Source organism: Bombus affinis, chromosome 8, assembly GCF_024516045.1.
Source record: "Bombus affinis isolate iyBomAffi1 chromosome 8, iyBomAffi1.2, whole genome shotgun sequence".
Taxonomy (NCBI): domain Eukaryota; kingdom Metazoa; phylum Arthropoda; class Insecta; order Hymenoptera; family Apidae; genus Bombus; species Bombus affinis.
In genome coordinates this window covers 12025380-12038009 of record NC_066351.1, presented here as the reverse complement: position 1 = coordinate 12038009, position 12630 = coordinate 12025380, and the positions used below count along the sequence as shown (strand labels likewise).

At 42.9% G+C, this 12630-nt stretch overlaps 4 protein-coding genes across 4 annotated transcripts in view; all 4 read left to right on the top strand.

Moving 5' to 3' along the window:
• The window catches only part of LOC126919170 (KICSTOR complex protein ITFG2-like), a 2275-nt gene extending 446 nt beyond the window's left edge, over positions 1–1829 (top strand). The window contains exons 3-6 of the mRNA XM_050727944.1: positions 84–400; positions 476–1188; positions 1247–1481; positions 1538–1829. Of these exons, the coding sequence (XP_050583901.1) occupies positions 84–400; positions 476–1188; positions 1247–1481; positions 1538–1717 (1445 nt within the window). The 3' untranslated portion in view covers positions 1718–1829. The remainder of the gene's footprint in view (positions 1–83; positions 401–475; positions 1189–1246; positions 1482–1537) is intronic.
• LOC126919189 (alpha-ketoglutarate dehydrogenase component 4) overlaps positions 1–12630 on the top strand; it is a 53231-nt gene that overhangs the window by 10214 nt on the left and 30387 nt on the right. The window lies entirely within an intron of this gene.
• On the top strand, positions 2164–5819 carry LOC126919171 (sodium-coupled monocarboxylate transporter 2-like). Its single transcript, XM_050727946.1, has 9 exons — positions 2164–2536; positions 2660–2878; positions 2997–3342; positions 4024–4178; positions 4277–4417; positions 4487–4595; positions 4716–4937; positions 5010–5515; positions 5590–5819. The coding sequence occupies exons 2-9, from the start codon at positions 2661–2663 to the stop codon at positions 5681–5683; spliced, it is 1791 nt and encodes a 596-aa protein (XP_050583903.1). The 5' UTR covers positions 2164–2536; position 2660; the 3' UTR covers positions 5684–5819.
• The window catches only part of LOC126919187 (homeobox protein OTX2-A-like), a 32985-nt gene continuing 31857 nt past the window's right edge, over positions 11503–12630 (top strand). Inside the window, exon 1 of the mRNA XM_050727994.1 lies at positions 11503–11674. The gene's annotated coding sequence lies outside the window, so the exon portion shown is untranslated. The remainder of the gene's footprint in view (positions 11675–12630) is intronic.

Here is a 12630-nt window from a genome sequence, read left to right as displayed (position 1 = left end):
GTGAATTGCAAATTATATTATTGTGTTTTGTATTGCTGTTTAAAAATAATTATAATTTGTATATTATTGGATAAAAATCATAGGCCATCCAAGCACGGATATCGCAACAGGTGTTAACATGACAAGTTCTTCAAGTTTAGATCAAATAGATGGCAATAATGAAATTAATGAATTATCTGGTAAAATGGAGTGTGTTCATGTACAAAGAATCCCAACTAATACAAAAATGGTCTTAGTAGCAGATGTTGATAAAGATGGTGCAAATGAAATGGTACTTGGTTTGACCGATCGTGTAGTTAGATCTTACAGATGGTCAAGTAATCTAGAATTAGGTAGAGGAAAGTTAGTTGGATTGAATAAATGGGAATGTGCCAATCAAATAGGAACAGTCACATTACAGGTGTAGTAAATTTGTATAAAAGAAAGGTAAATTCTTTAATTTATGGTAATAACGAATTTTGATGTTTTCATTTAGCATATGGCAGATGGAACACCAACGTTGTTAGTTGCTCAACCTGGCGGAACGTTCATGCGAATTAAATGTAATCCAGAAGATTGTCATTTAGAAGATGAAATTAATCAGAAAAGTAACGAAACAGCAGCGAGCTGCGTAGACTATCAAACGTTGGGAATATCAAGAATGCGCAATCAAAATATTTCAACGGAAATCATCGGAGATCTAGAGTGTGTAGTAGAAAATAAGTCGAATTACGAATATAAAGAGTTATTATTCAAATCGAGTGTTTTAAATGAAGTGCAATGTGGTAAGAACTTGAAATCTGTCTCATTAGAATTTAAGAAAAATAATTCGCAATCAGAGATAAGGAAAAGTAGTCCTAGTATCATGGAAGGACGTAGGAAAAATTCAACGATCGAAAATTCTAAAACGAATAAAGCTTTTGGAACTACTGATCCTTCTAGTCGGGATCAGGTTGATGGTAATGTTTTTGGAGGCAACGTAATTCTTGGTGGTTACGACATTAAGTCGGAAAAGGATTCTTTGTTACCTACATATAAGCATTTTTCGTGTCAAGATAATAGCAGTAACAATAAGATAGAAGATGCGAAAGGAAAAGGTAAAACCGAAACTGACGCGAATATACAAAATAATTTATTACAAGGAAAACCTTACGCTCTTGCTACTTTAGATGGGACAATAATGTTAGTTAAGGACGAAATCATTCTATGGTAAGATTTCAAAATTGCAAATATTTAGCAACGATACAGGTTACATAATGTTTTTTAGGTCGATGCAAGTAGATCATCAAATATTCGCTCTATGTCGATTAGACGTAACCGGCGATGGTTCTGATGAAATAGTTGCTTGTGCATGGGACGGGCAAACCTACATTTTAGATCAACAACGTAATAGCGTACGTTTTCAATTTGAAGAACCAGTTAGAGCATTCTGTACTGGTAACTATAATGTTACTCCTGGTTTTCCAACACCTTGTCTCGTATATAACAGCTTCAATAATAAGGTAAAGTTTATTATTCGTTTGTAAATCAAACAAATTATAAGTATTAATGTTTGCAGATATTTCTTTATTACGATGTTACACTTCCAAGTATGGTTACTAAGCCTTTGAATCCCATGGACGAACTCGATTCCGAAGAAAAGAAAATTTTAGATGATCTCCTAGGAAACTGTACCGAGATGGAGAAACAACAGAAAATACAAGAGTTAACTGAATGGTTACTGTATGGAATATCTTAAGATTTAATTCTGTAAAATCATAAGAAAAAAAAAAAAAAAAAAAAAAAAAAAAAAAAAAAAAAAAAAAAAAAAAAAAAAAAAATTATAAAATTATAAAAATTTACAGAAATAAGGAATATATGCAGATTCTTATAAAGCAATCCTGTTGTTCTTTCTCTACAAACTACTTCGCTCTAGATAGGAACGATATTTGTTCAACGTCCAAGGAATTTATTGCTCGTATTTCCATATCATTTTCATTCGCGAGTACGGTTTTTATGCGTATTGACAGGACCCGGTCGTTTGACCTAACGTTCGTCGTCACTTCCGTCTTAGAATGAAGGATATATGACCGAAAAAGATTCTTGAAAATTTTTAGCAAACAAGATGAGAATGATATCGGTAGCGGAAGAACTCAAGATTCAGCCCAGAGACTGGTTTAAGGATACTCAACTATTTGCATAACATTGCGAAAGACGGAACTTTATCTACCTGTCATAAATTAGACAGATGTTCGTGCAACATCAGTTAAACATATAACATTATGCTGAACGTTATCATTATTAGTGAGAATGTAGCTCGCATCGAGTACTTTTCCGTCTTTTTACGAATTTCATATTTCTGAATTTCATATTTATAGATTGATCATTAATCGACGTTCTCCGCAAATCTCCCGAATTAACACGCTACATTTTGATTCTTGATTTACGTATCGATGAATTCGATCTTCGATAACGAGTAACAGAAATAGATCAATACACGAGTGTGACAAATATTGAACTACTATTAATCGTTTACCGTACTATATCGACCATTATCGTACTGTAAATAAAAAGAAAGGTGAAATAGTTTTGTCAGTTGCAATAGCTGACCAGAGTTTAGTTTAAGTCGACGAGAACGAAAGCGGCGAACGAACGTTCTCTATCGTGAGTTAATCCTCAATTTCAACTTCATCGTTTTTAGAATGACAGAAAACGAAACAAGATCACTGCTCGGACAAGAACTGAAACAACTTACATTCGGATGGACTGATTACACATTGTTCAGTGGTCTCTTAGGGATCAGCGTCCTCATAGGGATTTATTTCGGCTGTTTTGGCAAGAAACAGGATAACACTACCGAGTATTTGCTCGGAGGTAAAACAATGTCTTGTTTCCCAGTTAGCATGAGTTTAATTGCCAGGTAAAAAGCTGTGGAAATTATATTTTGTAACGAATGCACGCGAATCTATCGAAGCGTTGATAAAAATAATTCTTTCACGATGTTGAAACTAGAAATTGTTTTCTTTGATTTATTTCAGTCACATATCGGCAGTTTCCTTGCTCGCTGTACCTGTCGAAGTATATCAGTATGGTACACAATATGCCGCCTGCATTTTTACATCGATTATATCGTGTGCTCTTATTTCGCTTATCTACTTGCCAGTATTTTATCAATTACAACTGACCAGCACGTTCGAATACCTAGAGATGAGATTTACGAGGCCTGTTCGGACATTCGCCTCGTTTCTTTACACGCTTTCGTTGATCATTTACGTCCCTCTGATCATATATGTACCAGCGTTAGCATTTTCCCAGGCAACGTCCATCAATCTTCACTTGATCACCCCGATAATTTGTACAGTGTGCATATTCTACACGACTATCGTAAGTTACTTCATCTACGCTTCCTACTTTCCTTTTAAATAGCTTTTAAGAATCGTCGTCTAAGAACTCTAGTCTAACTAACTCTCGACTTACGAGTTATTCGCGTCGACGGAGTTTAGTATGGAAAGTTCAATGGCCTTCTTGTAGGTTACGCTTAAATAATCGTTCTAAACCATTTCAAAGGTACTCGGTTTTTGCTTTATGATTATAAAGAACGAAATTCTAAATAACATTGAAACTCTGTTACCATATAGACTCGATCGGTTGGACCGTTGAACGATCTTTGAACGTTCTCACGAGAAAATCAGTTTTCATCGGTTGCAAGAATGAACGGCTAGGAATTACGCGAATCGTATGGGAGTGATAGACGACGATACGCGATATTTACAAACATGTCCAACGTTATCGCGTATAAGGGACTATGTAGTTGATAAATCATATGGGAGATACGAATAACAATATAATTACGATTAAACATGGAATTATACAGGCCGTCTTCTTGTCGCGTCGATTTTTGACAAATATTTACACAGCTTAAAATATTATCGCTAAATATGGCCAGTAATTAAAACGTTTACGTGAATATTTCGTAAAAAGCGGCTCGTCCCGCGACTCATCCTGAACAATAACGCTAACAATACGTTCGTTTCGATAATGAATATCTTCCTGAAAAATATTTAGGGTGGATTGAAAGCCGTCGTATGGGCTGACACTGTTCAAATGACTGTAACGTTGGGAAGTTTATTCGCGGTATTCATATTGGGTACTATGGCTGTAGGCGGTATATTCGAGACTTGGAGAATATCGGAAGAGGGTAGCAGAATAGTGTTTTGGAAGTATGATCGTCTATAGAACTTTCATTATTATTATTATTATTATTATTATTAGCTCGTATCGAAGCGTCTCCTAATTTGCTGTTTATCACACGTCACAGCATGGATCCAAGTCCGTTCGTTCGAAATTCTTTTTGGGCCATGTCAGTGGGTATGACGATGACGTGGTTATCAGGGCTCGGTATCAGTCAAGTATCGATGCAAAGATTTCTAGCTGTGCCGAATATCAAGGAAGCGCATAAGTGAGTACTACAATAACGGTTCTCGAAAGTGAGAGAAATTTGTAACGAACAAGGTTTCTATTTCGTTAGGGCAATAGCTTTTATGGGTTTATGCATGGTAGCTATAAAATGGATATCCGTTTTTACCGGTCTTATAATGTACGCTAGATACCATAAGTGTGATCCTATAAACACACACGTACGTACCTTTCGTTTCTATGTAAATAGAAATTAATTACATCCTCTGTCGTAAAAAAAAAAAGAAAAAAAGAAAAAAGAAACAAAAAACAAAAAATGTAAAGGTTCAATTGGTTCGCAGGTAATTTCCAGGAGCGACCAATTACTTCCATATTATGTGCTGGACGTTGCTGCAGATATCCCAGGACTACCTGGCCTTTTTCTAGCCGGTCTTGTCAGCGCTGGTCTGTCGACGATGAGTGCTAATTTGAACACTGTTGCTGGTACAATTTACGAGGATTTCATCGATCCTTGTTTACCCGATAGTAACGAGAAAGAGAAGAGAGCAGCGAAAATTATGAAGGTACATCGTAAAGTGTCATCTTTGCTCGTCCTTTTGGGGAAAAGTAACAACTAACAACATTATGATTTTCAGGCTATCGTAGTGGTCATAGGATTAATTTGTATGTCGCTGGTTTTCATCGTAGATCGTTTAGGCGATATTTTTCGAGTTTCTTTGACACTTCACGGTGTAACGAGTGGCGCGATGTTAGGTATATTCACCCTGGGAATGTTAGTACCATGGGCAACGTCGAAAGGTGCTATCGCTGGTGGATTACTTTCCATGTTGTCCATGATTTGGATCATAGTCGGGGCTCAAGTGAACATGATTCAAAAACGATTAATTTATCCGCCTCTTCCTACGTCGACCGAGGATTGTTTAAACGCGGAGATCGCGTCGAACCAAACGACGATGAACACGGGTGACATTCCATCGAGCGCGAACGACGAACCGTTTATTTTGTTTACCATATCGTTCATGTATTACGCTTTGGTCGGTTTTCTGATATCGATGGTGGTCGGAACGATAGTCAGTTTTCTGTTCGGCGTTAACGATCTAAGCGAAGTGGATAGAAATCATTTTCCACCGATAGTTCAGAGGTATGGAGATATATTCGTTTTAATTTCGACGAAAAATGGCAAAACTATTCACGAGCATGGCCGTGTCGTTTCAGATTTCTACCACCGAAAAAATACACCGAGGTTCCGATGCATTCGATATCAAACACGCTGGTGAAGAATGCAGAAATGGAAAAGCTGAATTTGTAAAACGGACGTAACTGCTTTTATTCCTTCTCTCTGACGTTGTGTTCATAGAATACATAAAGTCCAACTAAACGGCTATTAATTTGCACGTTACGGCGAAAGAAAGTTTTTAATAAAATTAAGAACCTTCGAAGACAAACGAATCGCCGTGCGATAAGCATCGAAGCACAGTCCTGCTCGACCATTTGGCATAACAAAGTTCTACATAACTGGTTCGTTCTGGGTTGAAAGCACCCATTAGACCCTCGAGGAGGGTGTCAAATTGACTAGATTATATATCTGTCCCACGCATCTCAATACAAACAACTCGTTTATACATCTGGAGGAACGATGCCTATCGGATTAGGACGAATGGAAATGCGAAGGGTGTTTTTCGTCCAGTCATTCGTCGAGTTGATCTTGAAAATCCGCGAAAGATCGATCGTAAAATATGCGCGATGATGGTTGCACGTGTCTACGACCGTGCTTCTTTCGTTCAATGAAATTTTCAAGATACGGCCAATTCGAAAAGAATCAAACAATGCTACGTTCAATGGCCGTAATTTAATTTTATACGATGTTTTCATCGAACTCGAGGTCCGTTCGATACGGCATAAAGTTGTTACGTTTTATCGCAAATATTTTATCGTTTCATAAACGGCAACTCGCGACACAGATTGAAAAATTCGCTACGATTTATCGTCCAGTGGCTTACTGTTATCGTTCACAATAGAGACGACATTGTTGCAGTCTCTATGAAAAATCAATAGCGAAGATATATTAAAATCGTAGAAAAGACGCGTATACTCGATAATGCTTCGACCGCAGTGCTATCAGTCACGGTTCACCGAACTTGGATGTGTAACTAACGCAGCTTTCTAAGCTACCGCGTTATTCTCTGGTGTTTAATCCTTTTACAAGCATTCGGATCGCGTTCATTACGGCGCAACGTTGCTTCACACTTTGTCGCACTTTTACGAAATTCTTTTCTCGTGACAACTCGATTTTTAGAAAACTACGTACGTGGATCCGACGAAAAGGAATAAAACGTTAAGATTCCGAGGTGAAAGTCGACGAAGGAAGTAACCCTTATCAAGGATTCGAGATATTATCCTCGGCTTTCAGAAGAACTCGGCCGGTAGACAGAGAAGATCGTTGGAGAGAAGGCTGGTAGGGACGTTATACGGCTGACGTAGAAACGCCACTTCTGTCTCGAACGGGAGACCACATTCCACCGAACCATTTTATTTTATTGGACTGAAAGGTGTCAAATATAGGTGGCAAAGGCCCTCCTACTTACATTCCTGTCGCGTCCCGTCCTTCTTTCTCTACGGTCTCATTTCACCGCGTAGGTAAAATTTTCGAGCCAGAGGTCGGTCCATTGTCGTCGGGTGACAGTTTTTTGACAGATTCCGTCTGATTTGGTGTCGAGTGACAGAGCCACTATCTCGTTGCATTCACGCGACTAACTAGCTTTACCATCTTCGATCGACTCTCGTCGATTCGTCGAAAAACTTGCAACGATATCGCGCCACGGTTGTTTCGTTAATTAGCCTGACGAGAAGAGAATCGTTCGTGCGTGCGCGAATGTTAAAGCAGCTTCGCGATGAGGTTGGTGAAAAAAGGAAAGGTCGCAAGTCGGCGAGAGGATGAAAAAGAAGTATCGAGGAAGAAACGTATGGTTTGTACAAGTATGCGTTTGGACGTATATATGTATAGAGACGGAGGTTTGGCTTAGGTCCTCTAATCTCTCCTTCTTCGTCGCTCTTTCTTCGTGTCTCGTCGAGTGTAACTATATAACGGGGTTGCCCGGTTTTTGTGAGGTCACGGTATACGCGCAAAAGCGCATAAAAGCTAAGGGGGCGCGTACGGTGTGGGATACGGCTTATTTCGGCGACAATACGTAGGGCCAGGCGCGAGCATAAAGGAGCATAATGCACCCTGCTAACGTGAAAATTATTCTGTCAAACATTCGGACGTCGGATTACGGCGGTAACCTCGTGTCCTAGCAGGACACGCTTTTTTCAGAAAAGACGCGGCCAATAGGCTGCACAGATGCCGAAAGGATTTCTCGGTCAACGAGGCGATCGTTGATTTACGCGTCAACTCGGAAGATAGCAAATTGGGAGGTCGTGAAGGCAACGTGAAATTTATGGATGCGTAAAATCCTAATATTATGCGTTATTTAAAAGAAGAAGGCTTATTCTAACTCGATCATATAATTCCCGTTGCACGCGACGATATTTCGTTATTGTTTTTTATCACCCGTTCTGCTATCATTTCGCGCTACGTTTAAACGCCTCTGGCATCTCGCACATTTTTAGTTACACGTTCGCCTGTTCCTTTTTTTTTTTTCTCTCCTGGTTGTGCCGTTATTTGTGTTCGCAGCTACCCTCCGATGTTACCGTCGAGAGAGTAAACACACCCTATGAAAATGAATACCCGACGGTCTGCCGCGTTCTTCTTGTATTCTGGAAAACAAGCAACGAGCGAAGCGCAGGAAAGAAGAGAGAAAGGAAACGCAATAGAAACGTAGCTAGGTAGCAGGCATGCGGAATATTGTGACATCTCTTCCTTGGCTGACATTCAATTTTCAGGCTAGAACGTCGTGCCCCAACCGCACACACCGTACGCCTGTTTCCATAGAATGGAACACGATATACGCATCTACCTCCCCTTTCTCTTTTCATTGCAACCAATGCAACCAGCCGTGCCCCGGCTGCTCGTATAGCATATACAAACAAACAACAACGGTCGCCTGGCCATGTCCACGAGACCGACACCCGCTAGAAGGGATATCGTCGCGCGGAGACACTCAGCCGAACGTGTATCGTGCCGATACAATTCGACCCATCAACCGTACAAAAACATATCTGTTCGAGTAAAATTACACGGGGCGAGTGCACGAGAAAGAGGTTAACCGCGCTAGAAAATTATAGGTACGCGGAAGTGAAGCGTAGCTTACAGATACGAAAATGGGCATCGAAAGCGTGCGGGATCACGCGACACGCACGAGACTAGCCGACTCTCACCAACGATATCTCTATGCCGGCTGCGATTCGTCGAATTCGTTGCGAACCGGCTATTTACGTTTTCCTCGAGTTAACGCGAGGAGCCAGTCGAACAGCGAGAAGGAAAACCGATATCGAGGAGAATTTTCATCGTTCGCTAACCTCCGAGTAAGAGACGAAAACGGACGAACTTTGACGTTTCTTAACGTAGATACGTAACGTAGACACGAAGAGTAGAAGGAGAAAGATAGAAGACAAAGAGAAGCGAGAGATACGGTGGAATATGGAAAAATATTGCTGGCAATTCGAGGACGGTATACGCGTATATCCGCGGCCGAGCCAACAGCTCGACCGCGTTTTACCTTCAATTAGCATCTCTCTTAATGACGATCACCGATCTACACGCGCGCTCGCGTGACACGCACCAACATATAGGTGCTGCTTCGCGTTCACCGTACTCTGGTGTATGCATGCGCGTATATACCCTGTACCCATGGTACGTTTCGCGCGACGCATACGTTCTCACAGAGATACAGTCGGTACGGTGTAAGGGAGAAAGCTCGAAACAACGGGAGCGCGCGCGCGCTCGTGCGAGCGAGAGAGAGGAACGGACGAATGAGAGGCCCGGAGAGAGCAAAGCTCGACGGAAAAGGACAGAGGGGATCTATAAAAAAGTCCTTTCCCCCTACTCACCGAATCCTTACCCCGCTAGCGACGTTCGCCCCTCGAAAACGCGTAACGAATGCAACGTGCACCCTGCACTCCCGCTGTCCCCTTTCCACGCTGTTGCTCGGTATTTCTCTTCGATTCCCCTCCATTTTCATCCCCACTTTGGCCGCGAGATCTTTATTTTTATCGTCGACCGGTTGGAAGGTACGTGGCGTAACCTCACCACGCCCCTATCGTTTCCATCCCGCCAATCGGTCGGCTAGCGACCGGCCATTTTGGTCCATGCGGAGGCTGCGCGTTTACTTGCCGTCTTTGTCTTTTGCTTCCCACCGTCGGCTTCGTGTGTATGAGTGTTCCGTGGAAGGATGCTGCGCGCGAGTGCGCTTCGTGAAGGCGAAACGCGTGCACCAGTGGTGGGGCGTGGAACGAACAGGGCGAACGGCGGAACCGAGTTCGCTCAGTATTTGCCGAAATTTTTCCCGAATTTCGGGACGGTGAACTAGCTGCGGCCGTTTAAACGATATCGTTCAACGCGCGACGTCCCGATAGCTGCCGGTCGCGGTAAGGTCGTTCGGTTTGCCGCGGTTCGCGAAGCCCAGACGTCGCGTCGTTTCGAGGTCGTGCGCTCGCTTGGATTTCGAGGTAGACCGAATCCTTCGACGATGGTGGGGAGCGAAGGAAAGTAGTAGGAGGAGGTCGCTGCGAAGGTATCGCTTCTCCCTCTTTCGTATCAAACTACAAAAATATATACGAGTTTTCTTATTGCGCGTCGAAGATAAGTGCCGGTTGCCCGACGATCGCCTAACGAAACGAGCACGCCGCTCAGGGCTGCGCGAGCCAAGTTATTTCCCAGTGACTGACAGATCACATTCGCAAATTTCTAGCTGGCCGCGGAGAATCGTCGGGTATCTGGAGGTGTCGATAGTCCGGTAACGCTTGGTCGGAAAGATCGGACGCGACAGCGGGCGGCGGAAAGCTTTTTTTATGTCCGCGCTGAACATTCTGCCAGGACTCGCGCGCTTCCTTTTCCTCGTTACGTGGAACGCGTAATACGATCGCTGTTTAAATTCTCGGCGAGTGTTGCATCCAACTAAACCGTGGATCGAAGGTCGGAGGGGGGTAAGAGGAGCGAGCAGGAGGACGGACCACGAGTCCGTACACACCTATTTAATTCTTTCTTCTCTGTCCGCTCCCCCTCGAGACTCCAGCAACGTGATATCGCGTCGGTGTTCACGCGAGAAAGACAGCGCGCGTCCGATCAGGCGTACGCGTGTGTCCATCGAGGCAGAGGTTGGTCACGAGTTTGGTGGGGAATGCGATGAGAGAAGGTAGGAGAACGAACGAGAGTCCGCGATATTCTCTCCGACGTTGGAGGTTTGCCTTCCTTCTCGGACGTACGGGAGCCGGCGCTCCCTCGTATCTTCGTGTGTGTTCCATCGAGTAGCTCGATCGAGAGAGAGAGAGAGAGAGAGAGAGAGCGAGAGAGAGAGAGAGAGAGAGAGGGAGAGAGAGCGAGAAAGGTAGCGAGAAAGAGAAAAATATAACACGCGCTATAAGGGCAGAGGGGGACGAGGGGGCGCGAAAAGTCGAAGAAGAATAAGCGAGAAGTTTGGGCGCACTCTATCCTCGTCTCCGTTAGCCAGCGAATTCACGGACATCACGGGAGTATCCTGGGCGAAACACGGACCGCGACACACCGAGCCTCGCGAGTTGGCGTATGTGTTCCCCGTGGATGTGGTAGAGGCTGGTTCGAAGGGAGCTGGTGGGGACTAGAAGGGAGAAGGTAGGAGGACGAGTTGGGAGGACGAAGGCAGCGCTATCGAGTGGCGGTACCAAGAAGCAACGGCGTCGTCCGTCGTCACCGCCGTGTATCGTCGCCGCTGAGAGAGAGAGAAGTCCACCGCTGAGGGACTATCCGAGATTTAGTCGCTTTTAAACGAAATACACGGGCTCGTGAGCCCAAGTGAGTTTCACGAAACGATCGCGCTTCTCGATCTATCAATGTTAGCAACAATTTGGTTTCTTGATTTTAACGACAGTTAACGAGCTCCCACAAGCCAACATCGAATTACGGCACTTTCGCGAATCGGCTACAGATTACGTGTGTTACGAATTGACAACGGCGAATTGTATTCGAGCGACACGAGTGTGATACGAATAGAATTTCCGGAAACCGGGGCTACGAATTCGCGAGTGTCCTACGGAACGCCGGACAAAGACTCCGGTATCGTACACAGAAGCGGCGGTATTAGCCAAAACGGGACTGCCGGTACAACCAAAGGATATCTACGAAGAAAGAAGAGGACGGTGCAAGTCAAGGGTAATTATCGGAAAGGTAAGAAGAAATTTCTCGTCCTTGTTCGCTTCTCTCTATGTAGAACGATTACCGTTACAGCGTTTCGATATAAATAAGTAGTTCCCGTTTTGTACTTTTAACAAGGCAGGGATTAGTCCTGACAATAGAAAGGTCAAACGTTTCTTTCCATAACGGATTGGAAACATTTATTCTGAATTTGTTTGAAAATTCTTTGAAAGATTTATTAACGTGTCATCTAAATGTTTCTATATTCTAAGGAAATACTTCTGAATGATGTTTGATATAATGTTTGCAACTTTATGGTCGACTATATTGAAATAACTTAGGTAAACATCTCGTGTACGTGTTCTTATGAGAACGAGGACGGGCCACAGCCCATGTTTAATAACATTCCCTTGGTCGAACTATTATCAAACTGCTGGAAATATCTAGGTGAACCGAGAATCGTTAACGCATTTTGTATTATCAAACTTTGCTTTTCACTACCTTTACGATCATATAAATATCGCTATCGAAGAATGGCCACGGATCTGTACGCCCGAGATATCTACATCGTGAGAATTCGCAAGAAATATTCGATTATATTATACGAAATTAGGTGTAACTTCGTCGACATCGTGACACGCCCTACGCTTAGGTCCGATGAATGAAATCCATTACGTTCTATCTCCGAAATAAAATATACTTTTCGATTTTAGTAGACGTTCCGAAAACTATCAGCCTCTTGTACGCGTTGCACGTATACGATACCTTTTCGATCTTGATTATCCTTCTTCGTTTTAATTGCACGATACGTATGAAAAGTTTGGAAACTACGTTCGTAATTCGATCAACGTATATAATCGAGAGAGAAAATCTCACGAGCGTATTGAAAGGACGGTCGGTGATTTCCGTTTGAACGAATGACGGTAGCGAATCGCAAGCTTATGCTGTTAATTGCGGCCAATTAACGAAACACCCTTCTCTCTTTTCCG

Excerpts from the sequence above, each read along its gene's own strand:
- LOC126919171 (XM_050727946.1), top strand. The coding sequence starts at position 2,661 with ATGACAGAAAACGAAACAAGATCACTGCTCGGACAAGAACTGAAACAA. Across the intron at positions 4,418-4,486 it reads AATATCAAGGAAGCGCATAA|GGCAATAGCTTTTATGGGTT; the intron begins GTGAGTACTACA and ends CTATTTCGTTAG. Across the intron at positions 5,516-5,589 it reads TTTCCACCGATAGTTCAGAG|ATTTCTACCACCGAAAAAAT; the intron begins GTATGGAGATAT and ends GTGTCGTTTCAG.